Source organism: Artemia franciscana, chromosome 9 (assembly GCF_032884065.1).
Source record: "Artemia franciscana chromosome 9, ASM3288406v1, whole genome shotgun sequence".
NCBI classification, from domain to species: Eukaryota; Metazoa; Arthropoda; class Branchiopoda; order Anostraca; family Artemiidae; genus Artemia; species Artemia franciscana.
In genome coordinates this window covers 44,011,386-44,031,290 of record NC_088871.1, presented here as the reverse complement: position 1 = coordinate 44,031,290, position 19,905 = coordinate 44,011,386, and the positions used below count along the sequence as shown (strand labels likewise).

The following is a 19,905-nucleotide window of genomic DNA, read 5'->3' as shown; positions in this document are numbered from 1 at the left end:
TATAGTCTAAGGAGCTGGTAATAGTCGGAACAAAGAATGTGGATAACTTCCAAGAGTCAGAATTGAGGCTAGTATCGAAAATAAAATCACCAGCGCTATCTAGTATTTGGTAACTTTATTTGACTCTAAACTCTGAATACTTATCTTTTCAAGTGCTTCAAAATGTAAAGGAGGGTAAAAGAAAGAGAACTATATCTCCAATAGGCCTACAAGTTTAAAGTTAACCGGTCTACGTAACATGCCAAAATTTTCCCAAGTTAACCATGGCCTATTTTGTTTAGAAACAAAGTAAACACGAGGACTTAAATAGTTCTTGAAAATAAAAATACAGATTAACTATCACTTGAAAAGAAATTTGACCTTCAATTCTAGTGTATGTAGATTATTCAAATTTTTATTTTCTTTGAAATATTTTAGCTTTTTAATAATGTCGACAGACACTACGCCATAAGATGTGCCGATACCTTTCTTTGGATAAATCACCAACTCGTTCATTACATGTTTTTCATTTACTTTGAGTCATATCACCGACTAACAAGTCGAAGACAAAAAATTTGTCTATATTTTTGTGGAATTAAATGAAAATAACAAATTTTTTTTAACTGAAAGAAAGGAGCAGCATTAAAACTCAAAACGAACAGAAATTATTCCGTATATGAAGCAGTTGCCACCCTCCTCAATACCTTGCTTTTTACGCTAAAGTTCTTAGCACTTTTAAAAAGCTTCCTTTTCTAATTAAGGTCATTGTGTTTCTGGAGTCGTTTAAAAAAATGGGACAAACAATCAAACTTTAGCATAAGGAACAAGATATGGAGGAGGGGGCAACCCCTTCGAATATGGAATAATTTCTGTTCATTTTGGGCTTTAATGTTGCTCCTTACTTTCAGTTAAAAGAACTTTTTTTTTATTTAATTTCTGATCGTTTTTCAAGGAATAGCGGTAAATCTGGCTCACCTTCCATGAAAATTCTCCGTGGAAATTCCCTCCCACTTGGAATCGATCCCCGTAAAACTCCCTCCGGAAAATTCCATACTCGCTCAAAGTTTCTTGCGGACAATTTAGCTTGAAAAATTTTTCATGGCATACTTTCAATTGAAAATTACCTTAATTTCTAATTGTTTTCTTGATCACTCCGGAAATCCCTCCTTCCGTGGAAATTTCTCCCGGAAATCCAAACACGTGGAAAATAACACCCGGACAATTCTCCCGGAACACCTCCACATGCAAAATTGAGTTGGCAAAGAGAAAGTAAGACAAATAAAAAGAATGTCGAATAGGATTTCTATCAAATCCCCCCATGTAAAATTTCTCCTGGAAAGTTCACGTTCATAAATTTCCCAATATACTTCCATAATAACAAATATTGTACGTAAACATTGGGTAAATTTCAAAACTTACAGGCCTCTCCCCACGGGCTTTGGGGGTCACGTTACCCCTAAGGGCATACTTATTGGATCTTTCGATTAAAAATTTTATCAGATGACTTTGGAGGAAAGGGGGCGTGGGGAGGGAGGCTCGTTACCCTTCAATATTTTCGGTTACTTAAAAAGGGGACTAAAACTTTAATTTCCGTTTGAATGCACCCTCTCTCGATGTTATGAGACCACTATTTTGATACAATTTCCCCCGGGGAAAAAACAACAAAAACAAACTAACTTGCTTCTGTGATCTTTCTTCACGTAAAAAAAAAAAAAAAAAGCAAAATTCCGCATTTTTATATGTAGGATCCTGAAACTTCTACAGTAGGGTTCTCCGATGCGCTGGATCTGATGATGTGATTTGACTTTTAGGGGGTGTTTCCCCCCTTTTTAGAAATCAATTAAATTTTCTCAGGTTCGTAACCTTTGATGGATAACACTCAACTTCATGAATCTTATATATTTGAATCAGCATAATAAGCTGATTCTTTTGATGTATCTATTGATACCGAAATTCCATTTCTTAAGGTTTTGGTTACTATTGAGCCAAGTCGCTCCTTACTTACAGTTTGTCACCAATAACTGTTTGATTAACCGACAATATTTGTGCAAGAACTAAATCCTTTTAATACCAAGAGTCATTCTAACTCACAATCTTTTCTTCGCAATCTTTGTGAAGCACAAAGTAGGTTTAGGTTAGTTTTGGAAAATCATGACAGGTTGAGTTGACTCGGGACGCCGGGTTTTAAACTTCAGCCACATTATACAATGCCTGAAAATATATGTCTCGGTAAAAAAAAAAAAACGCACCGGTCCACGACGTGAAAAGAATGTGAGGTTAAGTAATTTTGTGGGAAAGGAAAAAAAGCCCCTCTTCTGGGAATTCGAAAAGGTTTAGCTGTATTCTGTACATTCACTTCCTATTTATCAGAAGATTTGTTTATTTCTTCTGATGTTAGCTCAAAATAGTATTACTGATTACTCTAATATTTAACGAGTGTAGAATCTGATTTACTAAAAACAATGATATTACAAGTCTCCACAAGACTTGAAACACTAAATGGCGGTAATGACTTTTTTCGACACCAGCGCCAGTTTACCACCTTACCAGTTCTCTACGCTCTTTGATCTTGAAGATAAATCCGGGTCTGACTCATACAATATTGAAAGACCAACCCTTGACTTCTGTATTTTGGATGCTCAACTCAAAGTGCTGAATCATGTTTTACGTAAATCTGAATGTTTATCTACAGTCATGGGCGCAGCTAGGGGTAAGGGCTAGCACTATCCCATAAAACATTCACAGGTCTTTAAGAAATTCAAAGACGTATGAAGCATATTATCAGAAAGTGTACATTAAATTGCCACCCCCCCCCCTCTAGCATATTTTCCATTTAGCAAACATACTTCCAAGCTTGCATTAAATTTTCCGTCGCACATTCCCTCAATGCGACTTTTTTTTTTATGGAGATAAAATACAGCTTTGGCAAAATATTTAAAATAAATGAACATATAATTCAGAAACAGAGCTGGAGCTGGGTAGACTTTAAAAATAGAATCTCGAATAGTTTTACCACTGTTCAGAACGTGAGACATTATAATTACTTTCAGGTTTATGATTATGACGCTTCTATTTATTTTGTTTCTTGAGCATCTCTACTGAGGTATTCCGCACTTTTGCTTGGTTATCAAAAGTTGAGTTACTTATCTTCAATAGTGTAGTTTTATATTGAAAAAATAAAACAAAGTCTGCGGAGCTTATAAATTACTTTTACCAACTTCCAAAAATCTTAAACTTTGCAACTCGGTCTTTAACTCCGATTTACAATTTTAGAATCACGAAAAGAAAGCCAACCCAACTCACCTAAGATTTCTAGCTTTTGAGGTGGAGAATAACAATCTTATAAAAAAAACTGTCCAAAAGGGGGGAGGGGAATAAAATGTTATGAAACGTACCTTTTGCCAGAAAATATCATATTTCTTCACATACAATAAGTTTCCTTGGGAGAGTGTCAACAGGGAGACTTTGGATAGATTGGGACGAATAAAAAGCATGTGTGCCTGTGGTGGCCTCAGGCGTCTTTGTGCTGCAGTGAATCTCTACTAGTAGCAATATTAACAGGGGGATACCCAGACCGATTCTTCTTCCTGCGGAAGTTCGCAAGGATAGTCGTTCTAAGGCACCCCTTTCTCAATTACTACTTTCATCAGAAAAATCAGTTTATGGATTTAGATATACAAAAGAAGCTTTAGCAATATTGCATTTTTTTTTTTCTTTAGGGGTATAATCCATACGGAACCTAAAATTTTAGTTATTTAAATCGACAGGAATATTCTACTACGAATTATTTATTGATAAAAAAGGAGAGTTCAGCAACTTACTCGTCCCTTTTCAAGGTACTCAATCAGCTGATGTTCTCGAGCAGCTAACTCTTCTGGAGTTAAGGCCAAATTTGGCTGAGTAGGGTATGACGTGACATGCTGATGCTTAGCCCTTGGGATAAGCATGCCAACACCTTCCCCATAGGGCCTGTATGCCTGCAAGCCCGCTACAGGCGACGTTGTCGAATTGGGTGGAGTCGACCGCAAAGCCTTGTCACCTGAATGCTAAAAAAAAAAATTAAATCATTAGCTATCAAAGATGATTATACAAATTTTAATGAGTTTTAAATACAAAATTAAAATTTATTAAGATAAGAGCAATTTCGTAGAATTGTGTAGTCTGGGAAAAGAGATTTAACTTTATACAAATATTAAACGTTTAATAAGCCTCTTTGGCAATAGTGATTGGATCAAGTCGATCACATCTAATAAAATCAAGATCAAAATTGATCACATTATCGAAAAGGTGCTGTAATATCATCCCAAATTTCGTATTTGAACAATGTCTAAGAAGCAAGCAGAACTCAATTTTGAACTGACTATTTTAACATCATCCGAGGAATCTAAGGCTCAAGGACCCCACACAAGAGTTAAAAACAAACAATAAGAGTTAAACACTCAGAGAAGTGAGGAATCTAGACCCCCTCCCAAAATAAAGAGATGGAAAAATATGTACTTATGATGACATAATTGATCTATTAACTATATTATGCCTTCCCTAAAAATATCTCCCCCTTGTTTAATACCCTTATCCACTCATAGTGAGCAACAAATTTATTCTGCAGCAATTGATAATGATTGTTTTTGGCTTAGAGTTCTGGAAACCTGGGCAGCAGCCCAGGTTGTCACGAGGAAAAATAGTTAACGAGGGCCTAATAAACATTACTATGGCTACCCATTGAACAAACAGTACATATTAAATTCATTGCTTTTATTCTGTGTCATTGATTTCCCTTTGAGAATATGTATGCCTTTGCTGGGAAAAGATACCCAAAGCAGCTTGGGCAACAGCTGTAATACGAAGTAACCTCCTCTAGAAAAGGACACGTTCTGGGTGAAACTTTGCTCAATATATCGTTAATTCATAGTAGAAACCTCAATCCCCAATAAAAACTTAGCTGAAGGTATGTGACTTAGGCCTTTTAGAACTTCATTGGGGTACTCAGTGAAACAGCAGTTTGGAAATTGATTTTGAGATAAGACTTCCTTGTTTGTAAGAATAGACCTTAAAATGGACCTTATCAGGTCTCTAAGCATGTACTGATTATTACTTGTAGTATTTTCTTTGTAATCTATTTAATGTCATTTTTTTGTTTTAATAAATTTCTCTCTCTTTACTTAATTCTTTTCTATTGAACCTTCTTTTATCTTCAGACTGTTTCAATGGAATTATAGAAGTAGAGTAACAGAAGAAAAAAGGACAGAATAAAAATAACAAAAAAAATAGAACTAAAATACAAAAATTAATAGGAAGATTAAATACTGTCTAAGCCTCATACTATCAAATGAAATTTTCTTTAATTTTGAATTTTTGTTATGCATCAGGCATAATGGAAGCAATTTTAACCCCATCAGAAAGATTAAATATTTAATAGAAAGACCAAATTGTACCACGATAATACATTACTCTTAAAGATTAAATTAGGAAGATTAAATACTGTCTACAGCTAATCATGTCAAACTGGAAATTTGCAAGTTAATTACACTTGAAATGATTGACATATGTCCTATCTTGACAAGAGAAGTTCTCCGAGTTTGTTATTTAAAGTTCTTTGATCTCTATTTCATAGATAAGATGTTGAACATAGGAGTCAAGAAAGCTTAAGAAAGCCTTCTTCTCTAGAAAACTTAACAAAAAGAAAAAATTGCATAGGCACTAGCTTCAAAAGTTTCCATTTTAGAACGCTAATTTCTTTTGCTCTAATATATCTGCTGAAAATCTGACTTTTTGACTATGCTCACATATTGTGTCTTTCAAAAACTTTCTAGAATTATTCCTCATTCTGTTGTCATACATCAAAAGCTTGATAAACAGTTGGTTGATGAGCCATTTTTTTTTTAATCAGGAAAAAAGTTAAAATTATGTGCATGATTCAAAGGAAACAGTTGAGCTCCACAGTTTCATTAGCTCTTAAGGAAGAAACGTGAACAATTGTGACCAAAATACCCCCTAAAACAGTCAGAAAAATAAGTAAAAAATTTAGACATTTTCCTATGAAACAAATATGATTTCAACAGCTTTGTTTCAGTCCTTTATAGTCTTATCCACTTTTATCCATATTTGTCATTGAACAAAAAGGATAAAGATCCTCCTGAGCCATTGCTGGCGCATAGGGCGTCGAGTAGACGTTTCAGTTGCTGAGCGTTTTTTTACAGTGACAAGTAGCAAGCTCATCGCCCAGCCTTGCTGCAGCGGGGATCGAACCCAGGTGCTCCGTATTTCCAAGAAGAGCATCAATCCACTTTCAAGTCAGCAGAGCTACAACAGGCTATTTGTCATTGAAAGAAAGAAAAAATAAGCAGGACAGCTTACTTACCCCATGGTTGTCAAGCCCACCACCGCTGCTTTCACTGCTTGCATCTCCTCTGATGATGGCTGTTCGATCAAGGGTTCCACTGGGCAATCCGGGCCCTTTGTAGCGCAAGAATGATGGTCCACTTGAAATAGCTCCTTTTGCTCTCCTTGTTCTTAGGCAACAGATAAGAATTCCACAAGCAATAAGGAGAAGAAGTAGCGAGCCAACAACAATCAATGCAATCATCAAAACTAGAAAAAAAATTAGAGTCATCAGTTTTCAAAAAAAAAAAATCATTATTGTGTGAATATTTACATTAATAAAGCCCTTTAATTAACAAACAGACGAATAAAACGTATAATTTTCTATGTTAGGTATATCATGAATAAGGAAAAATGTTTTTTCCCAATGTGTGGGGATCAGGATGATTCAGAGCACCCCGTCTGCAATTGTAAGGGGTTGAAGAAATTAAGGATACAATTGTTTTAATTGGGACAAGTGGCTAGGAATGGATTGAGAGAATTTTGTAGAGTAATGGCCAACTTAGTATTTATATAAAACTGTGTCGATTCGATTCGCAATAGATTTTTTTGAAGGGTGGAAGATAGATAAGATAAGGGAAGAGGAGTTTGAAAAGATAAGTGTGGCCATCAATAACGGTATCAATTTGCAAGATATAAAAAAAGCCTGTACCAAAAAGGATTATTTTTTCTTAACAAATGTTGCATAGAGGGATATGTTTTTAAAATAACTCATAACGTAATTTATTTTCCTTCTTTGTAATCTCAGAGATTTTATTAATATTCTATTTTTTGCAGATTTAATATTCCTTTAATTGGCATTCAGTGTTTCTAAGGAACATACCCGGAAGTTCCATGATTTCAAGTTTATCAAGGTTATTTCATGCATGTTACTTTGCCAAAATATGACAAATTTTGTAAATCCAGTTTGTGTGTTGAATCAATACCAAATAGATAGAGAAAACTTTTGAGATTAAAAAAAAATGATTTAAGTAAATATAGATAGCACTTGCAAGAATCAGAGGTGTCAATTCACTGAAATCAGGGGGTGAGGTTGAATTGGCATTTCCAAAATCTAGCGTGGGGTGTAATTTTGTTTTTTTCAATTTTTTCAGTAAAAGTAACAAGAAATAAACATTTCAAAGTGAAAACACATAAGTGAAGGTTTTTTTTCAAAACTTGGGGAACCACTGCCAAGAAAAATTTTATAGATAAGACAAAATAATACTAGCCTAGGAATAAAATAGGTTTGAGATTTATAATATCCTCCTCACACACAAAGTTCAAAATAATAACATAATAGTGTGTTTCCATAGAAAATCGATGGTAAGATACCGACAATAACAAAATATGATAAACAAAAATAAAAATTAAGAACTGCACCAAAATATAAGAAATTCTTGAGAGTAATGTGAAAGTCTCAGGATTTTGGGAGCACAGTCTAAAGACCCGTTCCCACATTTAGAAAACGTGTCTAAATGGCAAATCTGTTTTATAAAGTTATTGATAGAAATGGACCTAATTCATCATCAACTTGTTGACAGAGGATCTTCAAGAATGAAAACGATCATACACAAAGCCCTTTTCCTCCGTTCAGTTGCTAGCTGATTACCTTATCTAACAATATTCTGTTAGCTTGCGGAACAAAAGTATTAGCAGACAAAGTTGTTACCCGTTCCTATTTCAAAAGTTTTAGTTTTCGAGGGTACTTTAGAAACAAATTTGGGCAATATATTTGTACACAAGGGGAGTGGGGGTAAAGTATCGCGGGTCTATATGCAAAATGTGCTAGGTACAATTATTATGCATATTATGAAGTAAGAATTGTTTTCTAGCTTCACACTGTCCAAATACTTTGCCCCCCCCCTTAATGTGCAAATATATAGTCTAAATTATATATTTCCCATCTATTCTGTCACTTGTTTTTATTGTCTCACGCTAAGCTGAAAGAAACTAACGAAGAAACCGGTTCTACAGTGCTTCAATGGATGAAAAACTTAACATAGACGCTAAAGCATATAAGTACCTCCTTTTTTACCCCCCTCCCCTGAAAACATCCTGGATAGACGCTAAATCATATAGGTACCTCCTTTTGCACCCCCCCCACCTCTCCCTGAAAAAATCCTGGATACGACCCTGCGTATTACCTAAACTTCTAAATCGGTATAAAGTTCCCTTCTCGACAGTTTCTTGTTTTTTATTTTATTTTTATATTATACATTTTATTTTTTCATTTTATTTTTTAGACTAGTAAATTCCGCAAACTTGGTGAATTTATTAAAATTTACTTAATAATCAAAACGTAAATTTAATGAATTTAATCTATCATATTTTAGTTTAGTTTTTACGTTCCATTTGTTTTTACAATTCGGTATTGTAAGAAAAAATATCAAAAGCTGAAGGTTAAATTCGGTCATCTCGCTAGTCAATATACAAAAAAGCACGTTTATTTATTCAACACCCAGTGAACTTGCAGCTACATGACATGCAGCTACATACACGCAGCTACATGACAAGCCAGAAAGATGACATTTTTGCGGAATAACTTAGGAAGCAAAGGACAGGCTATATAACAGAAAATTCCAACTCAATATTGTTTTGTTCCTACCCGTGTTTGCTTTATACATTTCATATGTTCTTATGATTTTTATATTGTTCCTATGGCAGTCTAAAGATTTCAATAGCTGAAAGGGAAAATAAGTCATTTTCCTTTCAGCGTCCTTTGGCTGTGGAAGAAAGTTAATAAACAATGGTGCCAAAAGTAACATGTAAAAGTAACAAAAGTAAAAGTAGCAAGGAAAATATGATCAAGCAAATTTGAAACACCAAAAAATTTCGCTTAAAGTGCCTACAGAAAAGACTCTCATAAGTTTTACGATTGTTACAGAAGAATAGTAAATTTTAGTCATCATATATTGAAAAGAGGGTTGAGTGGCGAGAGAGTGGGAGGGGGGCTAGAATTATATAGCTCCCTTTTGGCAAGTATATTGCTTTGTATAAGTTTATGTTATATTGAAATAAATCTCGACTGTTCGATTCTGCATTTTGATTAATTATGAAACCAATTTTCTCGATCAGAACAGCGTCATGTCTGAACCTGAAATGAGCCTAAAATCTAGAAATGAGCCTCAAAATTTAAATACGAGTCTAAAAATCTAGAAAAACCTAAAAAAAAGGAATGAGTCAAAATGTAGACCTTTGGAAGATATAAGACCCCTCAAGCCATACGGTTGGCCCAGCACATAAAAAAAATTAAGTTTATTTAGGAGCAATGAAATTTAGCACCATAATCCACTTCTGTAAGGTGGGATTCAGACAAGTTCATCCAGGACTAAAGGGTTAAGAGGTCAAACAGCTTAAGCTGAAACTTGGCACCATAATCCACATCTGTAAGGTGAGATTTAGACAAGTTCATTCAGAAAAAAAGTGTCAAGAGGTCAAAGAGCTTAAGCTAAAATTTAACGCCATAATCCAAATATGTAGGGTGGGATTCAGACAAGCTTATTAAGAAAAAAAGGGCTAAGAGACCAAACAGCTTAAGCTGCAGTTTAGCGCCATAACCCAGGTCTGTAAGGTGAGATTCAGACAAGCTTATTCAGAAAAAAAAGACTAATAGGTCAAACAGCTTACGCTACAGTTCAGTACCATAATCCACATCTGTAAGGTGAGATTCAGACACGTTCATTCAGAAAAAAAGTGGATGAATGACCCAGATACCCGGAGAGCAATCATGTCTAACCGGACCTCTCATGAGGAGTATACCTAAACCAGATTCAGTTCTATTGCATGAGAAAGCTAAGCATAATTTTTGGTTCTAGGTACCTATTTTCATCTGGATCGACATTCCCTCTCCACCCAAAAACACAGAGCGCTCTGACTACCTACAAGAAGAGACCCTCTGAACGATGTGCTGGAGGAACATCTTGGCCTGACACCAGCTGCGGTAATTCACAAAACTCTGGGGGGAGCGAAATTTACTTTTCAGCATCAAAGGGGTGAGGAGTTTGTTATTTTTGATCACTTTTGTGAAAATACCAAAAAAGGCATTTTTCAATGAAAACACCCCAATAAATGTGTTTTTCAAAATTTAGGAGAGGGGAACAAAAAAAATGGGAGACACATGCCCCCTATTCCTTCATCAATTGTAGCCACTGTCAGACGCTACACTTCCACTTTGAGTGGTCTCCCGAGGAAGATTATCCCTGAAAACCTTGTGACTAATTCTTTCAAAAGGAAACTCAACTATAACAACCCTAGAAATAAACCCGGGGTTAAAACAGTTTGGCTAAATAGCATAATAGGCACAAAGCTCTTAGCGGCCTGGCAACATAAATAATTTCACAAAAACCAAAATAAAAAACACGGGTTTGCGCTTTTTTCTGAAAAACTTCTCATATTTTTCTTTGCTTTTTACTTTTAATAAAACGGGGGAGCCAATCGCCAACCATAAGGCTTCAGAAAAATAACTGACACTAAATATTGGGAGCTTAAGAAACTTAAAAAGCCTGTTACTAAGTTTAAATATTGGGAGCTAAAGAAACTTAAAAAGTTATTTAATAAGTTTAATTTTTTTAAGTTATTAATATTGTTTGTTATAAACGAACAATTTTTTCTAAAGTTAAAATCGTGACTAATTTTTTGCTTTTTCTTTTGTTAGCAGTAGTTTATGATTTTATGCTCGAGTCCAAGTTTAGTTTTGATTGTTTCCTTAAAACTAACCGTTCAAAGGCCAATTTTACCCAGTTCATAAAAACAGGGGAGGAAATCTCGAAAGAGGACTGATTTTAATTTGAATGCACCAACCATCGGTTTTTAATAGAAGTCTGGTCGCCGGTACCCGGGACGGTGCTCTTGGGGATCTACAATCGGGGCAGTAGTTTGTTAATTTCGGGGCCTAAGGGTATCTAAAGTTGGGATAGCAGCCTACTAGTTCTACTGCTGAATGAAAAGAAAAACTGGATATTAATCCTGACAATTTTTAAATTTAGGCACAAGCGACGTCACCAATGCACAAAAATATAGTCGGCGCAAGGATTTATTTCTTTTGTTTTTAAACGAAGGTGGAGAAAGTTATTTTTCAAAATTTAGGACGGGAAGGCTGTCGATTTTTTCCGATTCTCTTAAATGACGATACGGGAATTTTTTTCTTTTTAAATATATGGAAATTCGATTGTGAACTCCCTCCCAATCAACGTGATTATTCAGAGGGGTGGGGCTTCTCATAAATTCTTTCCCGCAGTTTATCTCGGTTTGAGATAAACTACTATGCTGCTAGATAATAAACTGATAGATATTTTGTAGCAGACAAAACATGTTTTATTCTTATGTAAGGTCGTATCCAGGGGGGGGCAGGTTTGAACCCTCACCTCCAAATTTTAGTCCGGCTCATAGAAACGTAAAAAAGCTTTTAAACAAATTTTTGATACGATTTTTTTGTGTACCCCCCCCCTCGAACAACAATTTTGGATAAACCCTTGCTCTTGTGACTTTACATCTTTGACATTAGGGATGTGGAGGAGGCATGTACAGCAACGATATGTGTTCCGTGTTTCCTTTCATCTATAATCTATATCATTTACTAATATTTTCCTAGCAAAAAGGTTTTGAAAGAAATGCTATCATCGGTACCCATTGCGTGAACAATCATGTAATCTAAGTTATATTACTGCTTCTCCTGAGTACCAAAACTAGCAACCAGAATCCCTGATTTAAGATAATTTCAAATTTCATGGGCACTGAAATTAGCAATCAACTGACCCAACTTAGATACAAAAAGGTCCGACCCAGGGTACCTAAGCACCGACTTTAGTCTTACCGCCAGTCATCTAATGGTGAAATATGCTTAAGTTTTTAGTGTTTTCCTGTAAGTTTGAGTGTGTACTAGAATTGGCTAAAAGCATTATAAAGTTATCTTATCGGAATTCATCAGATTTTTTTCCTGGAGAGCGAGAAGTGGGGCTTTTAATTACAAAAAATCGTTAAAAAGTACAACAAAAAAATTGTAAAAAAATTACAAAAAAAGGGAATTTTATTGGAGGGATATTTCAAAGTCCTCTTCCCTTTTTTCGCAGGTGTAAGCCTTATTTATAAAGAATACTTATCGGAATTCATCAGATTTTTTCTTGGAGAGCGAGAGGTGGGGCTTTTAATCACAACAAATCCATTTTTTAAGGAAATTTTATTGGAGGGATATTTCCCGGTCCTCTTCCCTTTTTCGTAGATATAAGCCTTATTTATAAAGAATACCCAGTGACTATATAAACTTAAAGTCAATCCAGCGATTTGGAAAAACTTAAAAGATATGCTAAAGTAACTTGATCAAATTGGTCTCTTAAAGGACCGACACTTTTGCTTATGCTTGCTTGCCAATAAATCTCTTCTGGGGCCTACCAGCTCAAAAGAACAGACAAGCAAAACTAGTTTTTTTTTTCTTTTACGTCTCTGAAACAATTCCAGAATATCGTTTTGCCATGTAACTTTTAACATTAATAAAGACAAAAAGAGGTAAACAAAAGTTAAAAAAACGTATTTTGGAAGTAAATTTCAGAGTCATAGTCAATTTTGTTTTTTCCTGCGCATTTAATGCCAAAAAAGATGACGCGACTGTTAGTACCGTTATAGGCGTGCAAGCAGTAAATGTAGGACAGTTGTATTTTTGAATTTCTAATGCACAAAAAATTTTACGGATGCGGCAATGTGCGGAAATACAAGTGACGTCAAAACGGAAAAATGTAGCTCATCAATTAAATATTTCATGTTAATTTCATGCCCTTTGTTTTTAGCTTCGTTGAAATTAGGCATTACTAAATTCATGCTGTGTTTGGGGTTTTAAATATTGTGTTGAACCTTATTAGTCATTCAGTTATAGTTATGCTACATGATTTATCAGTGTGGTATCAATTAATTCTGACCTTTTAAACTTAAATAGGGAGTAAAATAAGGGCAGTAATTAACAGCGATAGATGAACTGAACTTCTTCCTTACAATTCAAGTTCAAGAAATTAAAATTTTCAGGCTCTGAATCAAGGCCGTATCGAGGATTTTTCTTCAAGGAGGAGGGGAAAGTATATTTATTCGGGGGAGGGGGGTTAGGTATATATATATATATATATATATATATATATATATATATATATATATATATATATATATATATATATATATATATATATATATATATATATATATATATATATATATCATATTTTCTAAACACATTAAAGAATATATTCAGAACTTAAAAACATAAATATACATTTTATATTTAACACGTCTATTTGTTTCAAATCTACCTTTTTCTGATGAATCTATCAAGTAACTGCGACAATTATACATACATTTGACACAATAGGGGATCCAGGAGCTTGTTCGAGGAGGTATTTTTTTTGGGGGGGGGGGGCAGGAAGGGGTTTAAATTTTTTTTAAACTTCAAAAATTTGTTTATATGTATTTTTGTTACGTTTTTATCAGAGGCGAATATCCAGCATTTCTATTGGGGGACAAGAGGGGTCCATATCCGGATAATCAGGGGGCACGGGATATATAATAATTTCTTTCTCCACGTTATTGGGGGCAGCTGCCCCCCAACGACATCTCTGGTTCTTATGAGTCTGAAAAAATTTCGGGGGGGGGGGGTCCAATCGAGAACCCCCCCCCCCCCACCCTAGATACGGCCTTGATTTGACACATATAAATTATGTTCTTTTTTTCTGTTTCTTCACAAAGATTATTTCTTCGAAAAAAAAAAGTGAAAAGGCACAGATATAATCTACGTAGGAACGCTTTATACTTGTCGAATCTCATGTAATCCAATTAATACAAGCTTGTAGGCTGATTGACTGCCCAAGGTCGTGCCGAGAAGTTTTTAGGAGGAAGGAGGGGGAGGGGTAGCCAAAATGATTTTTGTTCGGAGAAGGGGTAAATAAAATACATTTTGATCGGTAGGGGGGGTGGTAAGGATTTTTTAATTGTATTTTTAAGACCAATTTACGAGCTGGAGAACTGTTTTTACTTGTTGTTTTTTTTAAGAGAAATAGTCTTATTACCTATATTGTTAAAACCAATATAAAGTTTAGAAGATTTTTTGTGGGCGGGGGGGGAGTCTAATCCAGTTGAAACTCTTCTCCCCTAAATAGGGCCATGGTGCTCCCAGTGCCTTGGCCAAGGAGTTCTTTTCCCTTTCTTGTGATCGTTATCATTCAGTGACATTCATTCTTCAAGCGTAAACTAATTTGACATAAATATTATGTACATAAATATTATTTCGAAAAAAAATGTACAGAATATATAAATATTAATTAAATATAAATATTATTTCCAGTAAGAAGTCTGCTTAGTTGAAATAATCATCATAATTTCATTCAAGAAGGTGTATAGGACAGTGCAGGGTGCATTAAAACTGAAAAAAAGTACAGAAAACGGGAAGTTTTGGAAGATTCAGGAAATTTGGGATTTTTCTGGAGAAACTGGCATTTTTAAACTTCTGTCAATTTCCAGAATTGTTTTTTTACTGACCTACTGTCACTCGTTCATCGTGCATCATTGTTTGATAACCATTTCTTGTGTTCAAATGCTTGCACAGCAAAGTATCTTAGGGTATGGTAAAAAAAGCATGGTAGAAAATAGAAAGATGTAACTTAGAGATTGGGTAGTGTCTTACCTTTCAAATTGATGCCACAAGTCTCACCTCCATACCATTCCCTGCATTCACAGCCAACAAAATTTTGCTTGGCATCAAACTTGCACGAACCAGCAAAGTTACATTCCTTACAAACTTGGACTGCTCCTACAAAATTACCAAAATGTTGAGAAAAGATAGAATTCATAAACACATAATATAATTAAAAAAAAAAACACTACGTAGGCGTGAATGTAGAGAGAAAGCTTTTGTGCATCCTCCCATGAAATCTCCAAATTTAATCATCATCTTCTATAATGTCTAACATGAAATTATATAAACATATTACGTCTATATATATATATATATATATATATATATATATATATATATATATATATATATATATATATATATATATATATCATGAAAAGAGAAATCACCAATGCAACGGCACAAACACAAAAAAAAGAGAAAGAAAGAGAGAGACAGAAGGAGAAAAGGAAGACTGTTTTCCTAAATTAGTGATTAATATAGACCAGCACTTGAATGAGGCCTTAACCCTACTCATCCATACAATCACATAGGTCAAACAGCATAGCCATACACAATCAACCATAAAGAATAATCCATGGACAGGCAGTCATGTCGTCAATAAGTATAAGTCGTCATTTACCAAACAATAGAAAAAATAATAAAGACAAATAATTCAGAGGCAACAACCCAACACAAGGGCTCATCAGGAGAATACACTGGCCTATATATATATATATATATATATATATATATATATAAACATTATAAAATTTCAAAAAAATACTACATAGCCATGAATGTAGAGAGAAAGCTTTTGTCCATCCTCCCATGAAATCCCGAAATTTTTACCATCTTCTTATATGATGTCTTATATATTCCGGACAATGCACCAATTTTTGTCATATATTAGAAACCGTGCCCCTTTCCCCCCTCAAAGTGAGTCCCCTCTGAAATAAATTCCTGTGCCGTATCTGATGGAATGAAACACATTTGTTCTGCTATCCTGCAGAATCAAATACAGAATTAAATACTAGAATTAAATACAGCTAGAGCGACAACCGTGTGGTGACGCACTGGACTGATCTCTGCTTGTCAATGCTAATGCTGCCAATGCTGTCAATGCTGCTTGTCAAGCCAGGCAGGGTAGACGCGAAAACTTTTGTAGTCAAGTGGCGTCGTTAATCCATAGACTAAACAGCTAGAAAGAAAATAGACCGAGGTTGCTGATCTTTACCAATGCTCATGTTTGTCCATGTCTGTCATGTCTGTCATCTTTTCCATACGTGCATGACACAAATAACAAAAATATTGAGAAGACATGATCATTTTAAATGAGTGTTTGTTTTTAAGGTTAAACAGACTTACTATTATACAAGTGTTGATGCAACCCCTTAAATCTTTCAATCAAACATTTTAACGTTCAAATCAAATTATGTGCACAGGTTTTATTGGAAAACTGTGAACAAGGTAACTTAGAGCAAATCATTGATTTAATTAGTTTTTATTCTTAGTTTTACAATTACACATAATATCGTAAAACCTTCTTTTTATTTATTATAAGCTGCTTTTAACAATTGAAGCATTATGCGCCACACATTATATCCCAAATAGCTAAATGTTTACATAAGGCTTTGCAACAATAACCAAATACCGTTTCTTCTGGTCTTCTTTTGGTCTTTAAAAAATCAGGATAAGTACAAAAGACTCATTTCGGTTATTAAAATACCACTAATACACGTAAGTGACCTGTATTTTTTTGATTAATTAAAATTGTTTACAAAATAAATTGGATTCCCAAGCTAAAGGGTTTTAAGGGATCTATTAGACACAGATCATAAAAACTTCTTTTCCCACTCGATTGATTTTTAGATTAGAATTTCAGGTACTCTTATAGATATAAGTGAAACTGCACTATAATAAACTTTGTCCAAACCAAGGAGATAGTTGGCAGACAAGAACGTACCCAGGATTTTTTTGTGGGGAGGGGAGGTGTCTACAAAGAATCACATCAAATTTTTTTTTTATTCATCTTCACTACGTTTTACGAGTCTGACAAACATTTCAGGGGGGGCTCAAACTCCCTAAGCCCCCTGAATACGGCTTTGTTGACAGACATTCATAAACATAAATTGAAGTACGCAAAATTGAGCCGGATCCAAATCAAGTGGATGCCCCCTCCCCTGGATCCACAACTGGAATCAAACTTAGATACTGTGCTGCACCATTTATAAATTAAAGGTTTTTAATTAAAATTAAAAAAATTAAAGTTTTAATTAAATTAAGCAACCAGAAAATTTTATCAGTACAAGTACTGATGCCAGAAAAAGACAAAATTGTGTCAAGAAGTAATATTTCGTATCTTTTGTTTATGTTGGAACTTCAGCAAATAAAATACACTGACAATTATTATCAATGAGCGCGATTAGCTTGTCACTCAACCACAATTGCACTTCAAGCGAAATCAGTGTCACATTTAGCTTTATGATTTCTTTTAAAAGGCTTAAAAGGGGTCATCCAGATGTTTTGTTAAAATTCCTCATTTTGAGTTGAAACAACACACAAACACAAAAATTAATAATACACAGACACAAAATTATTTTGTAACTTACCTGCACAAACCCGGCCCTTTAGGGTTACATCTGTCGTGTTTGAGTTCAAATCTTCATAGCCCTCTTTACATTGGCATGTGAACGTGCCATTTAAGTTAATGCAGTTGGCATTTGTCGGGCAATCATGCATGTCATGTAAACATTCATCAAAGTCTGAAAGTAAAAATAGAATTGATACCATAAATATTATAAAGAATTTAGTCACAAGATATTTTGTGCGTTTTCGGTCGACCGACATAGGATTACTTAGGGAGTAGAATAATCATACTGGGTCTTTACGCTAAGGACCCGGTCAAATATAGAAGCGCTTCAACTTTTGGTGTTTTCTGGAAAATTAGACCACACACGAATCTGTTCCAATTGAACCAATCAATGCATACTTGGAGAAACACCCTTTTTAAATGCACCTTTATTGGTTGAGCTAATGTCAACACCAAATGTCAAAAATCTAATGTCAACACCCTCTAACATTTATTGTTATTCTTCATCTTCGTATGCTTATCCCGTTGTTATGATAATTATTCTGATTTCTTTGGGTTTTAGTCAGCCAAAAGTCAGTCATTGCAAGTAAGGACGGTGGGTGCATTGAAGATGTTAAAAGTAGAATAACCAAGGCCCAGAGTGTTTTTTTCACAGTTGAAAAAAGTTTAGAAGAAAAGAAAGATAAGTCTGCGAACGAAGATCGCAGAATATTGGAAGCTACAGAGGTGACAGTGGTTAAGTATGGTTCTGAAGCGTAGGTGCTGCGAAAAAAAGAGGAAGATTTGCTAGATGTTTTCCGGAGAAACTGTTACGACTAACTGACCGTATCCCAAACAGTTAGCTGTACGAAAAACTTGGCTTAATCCTGCTTTCCAGGGTTACAGAAAGAAAAAGGTTCAGATAGCTAGGACAAGTTCTTTGGATGAAGGGTGACAGATTACGAAAGACCGTCCTTATCGGCCAACCTTCTAGGGTCAATCGAAAAGTTGGTCGTCCAAGAATGGGGTCGGAGGATGTCGTAAGGAAAGATTTAAGGAAATGGAAACTTCTTGGGAGGGTATAAAGAAGTTGGCGTTAAATAGATGGGGATGGAGGAGGAGTGTGCGTAGCGTGCGTTAGGCGGCTTGGTGCTCCAGTGAGTTTTAGTAGCAGTACTAGCAGTAAATTTCAACGGCTGTTTCAATAATTTTTAATGAAGGCTCAGGTAAATTTATATTGGGAGACCTTGAGATATTTATATAGTTTTAGCCGCTAGGAGGTTGATTATTCAACGGAGTAAATATAACATCATACTTGCTAAGAAAAATAGAAATTAATAAACGACGACTAAATTGCATTCCGAGAGTTTTAGCTTATATGTGCATGAAGCTCATCTGGTCGGATATTTTGATGAAGATTCCATTATCTCAGTTTTTTTTTGTATCTGTATTGGGCCTCTTGTAAAATGAGCTATTGCTGCTAGCCTATAAATGGGGGGCTCTTTCTTTGGACTTTTTCTTAAGCTGAGGCTATATGCACTAATGAAGCGTGCAAATTCAGTTATTACTTGAGAAAATTGCCTGTTTTTGGTACTATCTATACGTGTATAGGGCCTATTAGAAAACGAGCTATTGTAACTGACAACAAGATGGGGGCTCTTTTTTGGGCAGGGGGGCAAAAAGTAGGGGGAAACGTAGCTAGGTGGCAAAGGGGACACTCCGATGGGGCGTAAAACTGAGTTTTTGTCAGTACTACATTCTGCTTATACTGTAGTAGTGATGAAGGGGGAGGGAGGAAAACCGACACTGTCCCCGAGAGCTGAAAACCCTGGCTATGTGTCTGCTTGGGACATATTTACGGCGCTTGGTTTGTGGGTGCTAAGTTTAATTTCTATAGGCAACATTTAACCTTTATAACTACAGTCTATTTAGTACTAATAGTGGGAGAGGAGAGGGAGAACGAGGGAAGTTTATTTTTTAGTTACTCCCCTGTTTGTCGTGTAGTCATGAACCGCGAAAAATCATGACTCTGTCACAAAGGACAGCCCTTGTACCAAAGGTCAGAAATTTTATCATTTGTTAAAATTTTAAACAATTCAAGCTTCGCGAATGGGTAATTCTATCTGTTTTTAGCAGTGTCAAAGAGAATGGGCGTGCTACCAAGGTCGAAAAGCGGTAAAGCAATCATAAATGAACTTCGCCTTTGGGTTAAATTGAAAAAAAAGGTTTCACACTAACGACTTCATCCTTAATTATTATCTAATAAAAATTATTTAATGACTACGAGTAATTGTATACGTGGTTCATAATTGATCTTCTTATTGAACTTTTCACTGATATCCGCTTC

The 19,905-nt window shown here is 35.1% G+C and overlaps 1 protein-coding gene across 2 annotated transcripts in view; it reads right to left on the bottom strand.

Moving 5' to 3' along the window:
* LOC136031453 (uncharacterized) overlaps positions 1 to 19,905 on the bottom strand; it is a 103,130-nt gene that overhangs the window by 17,748 nt on the left and 65,477 nt on the right. For both annotated transcript variants that reach the window (XM_065711057.1, XM_065711056.1), the window contains exons 12-15: positions 17,599 to 17,751; positions 14,996 to 15,121; positions 6,338 to 6,567; positions 3,801 to 4,025 (exon numbers count right to left, since the gene is read on the bottom strand). In XM_065711057.1, the coding sequence (XP_065567129.1) occupies positions 3,801 to 4,025; positions 6,338 to 6,567; positions 14,996 to 15,121; positions 17,599 to 17,751 (734 nt within the window). The remainder of the gene's footprint in view (positions 1 to 3,800; positions 4,026 to 6,337; positions 6,568 to 14,995; positions 15,122 to 17,598; positions 17,752 to 19,905) is intronic.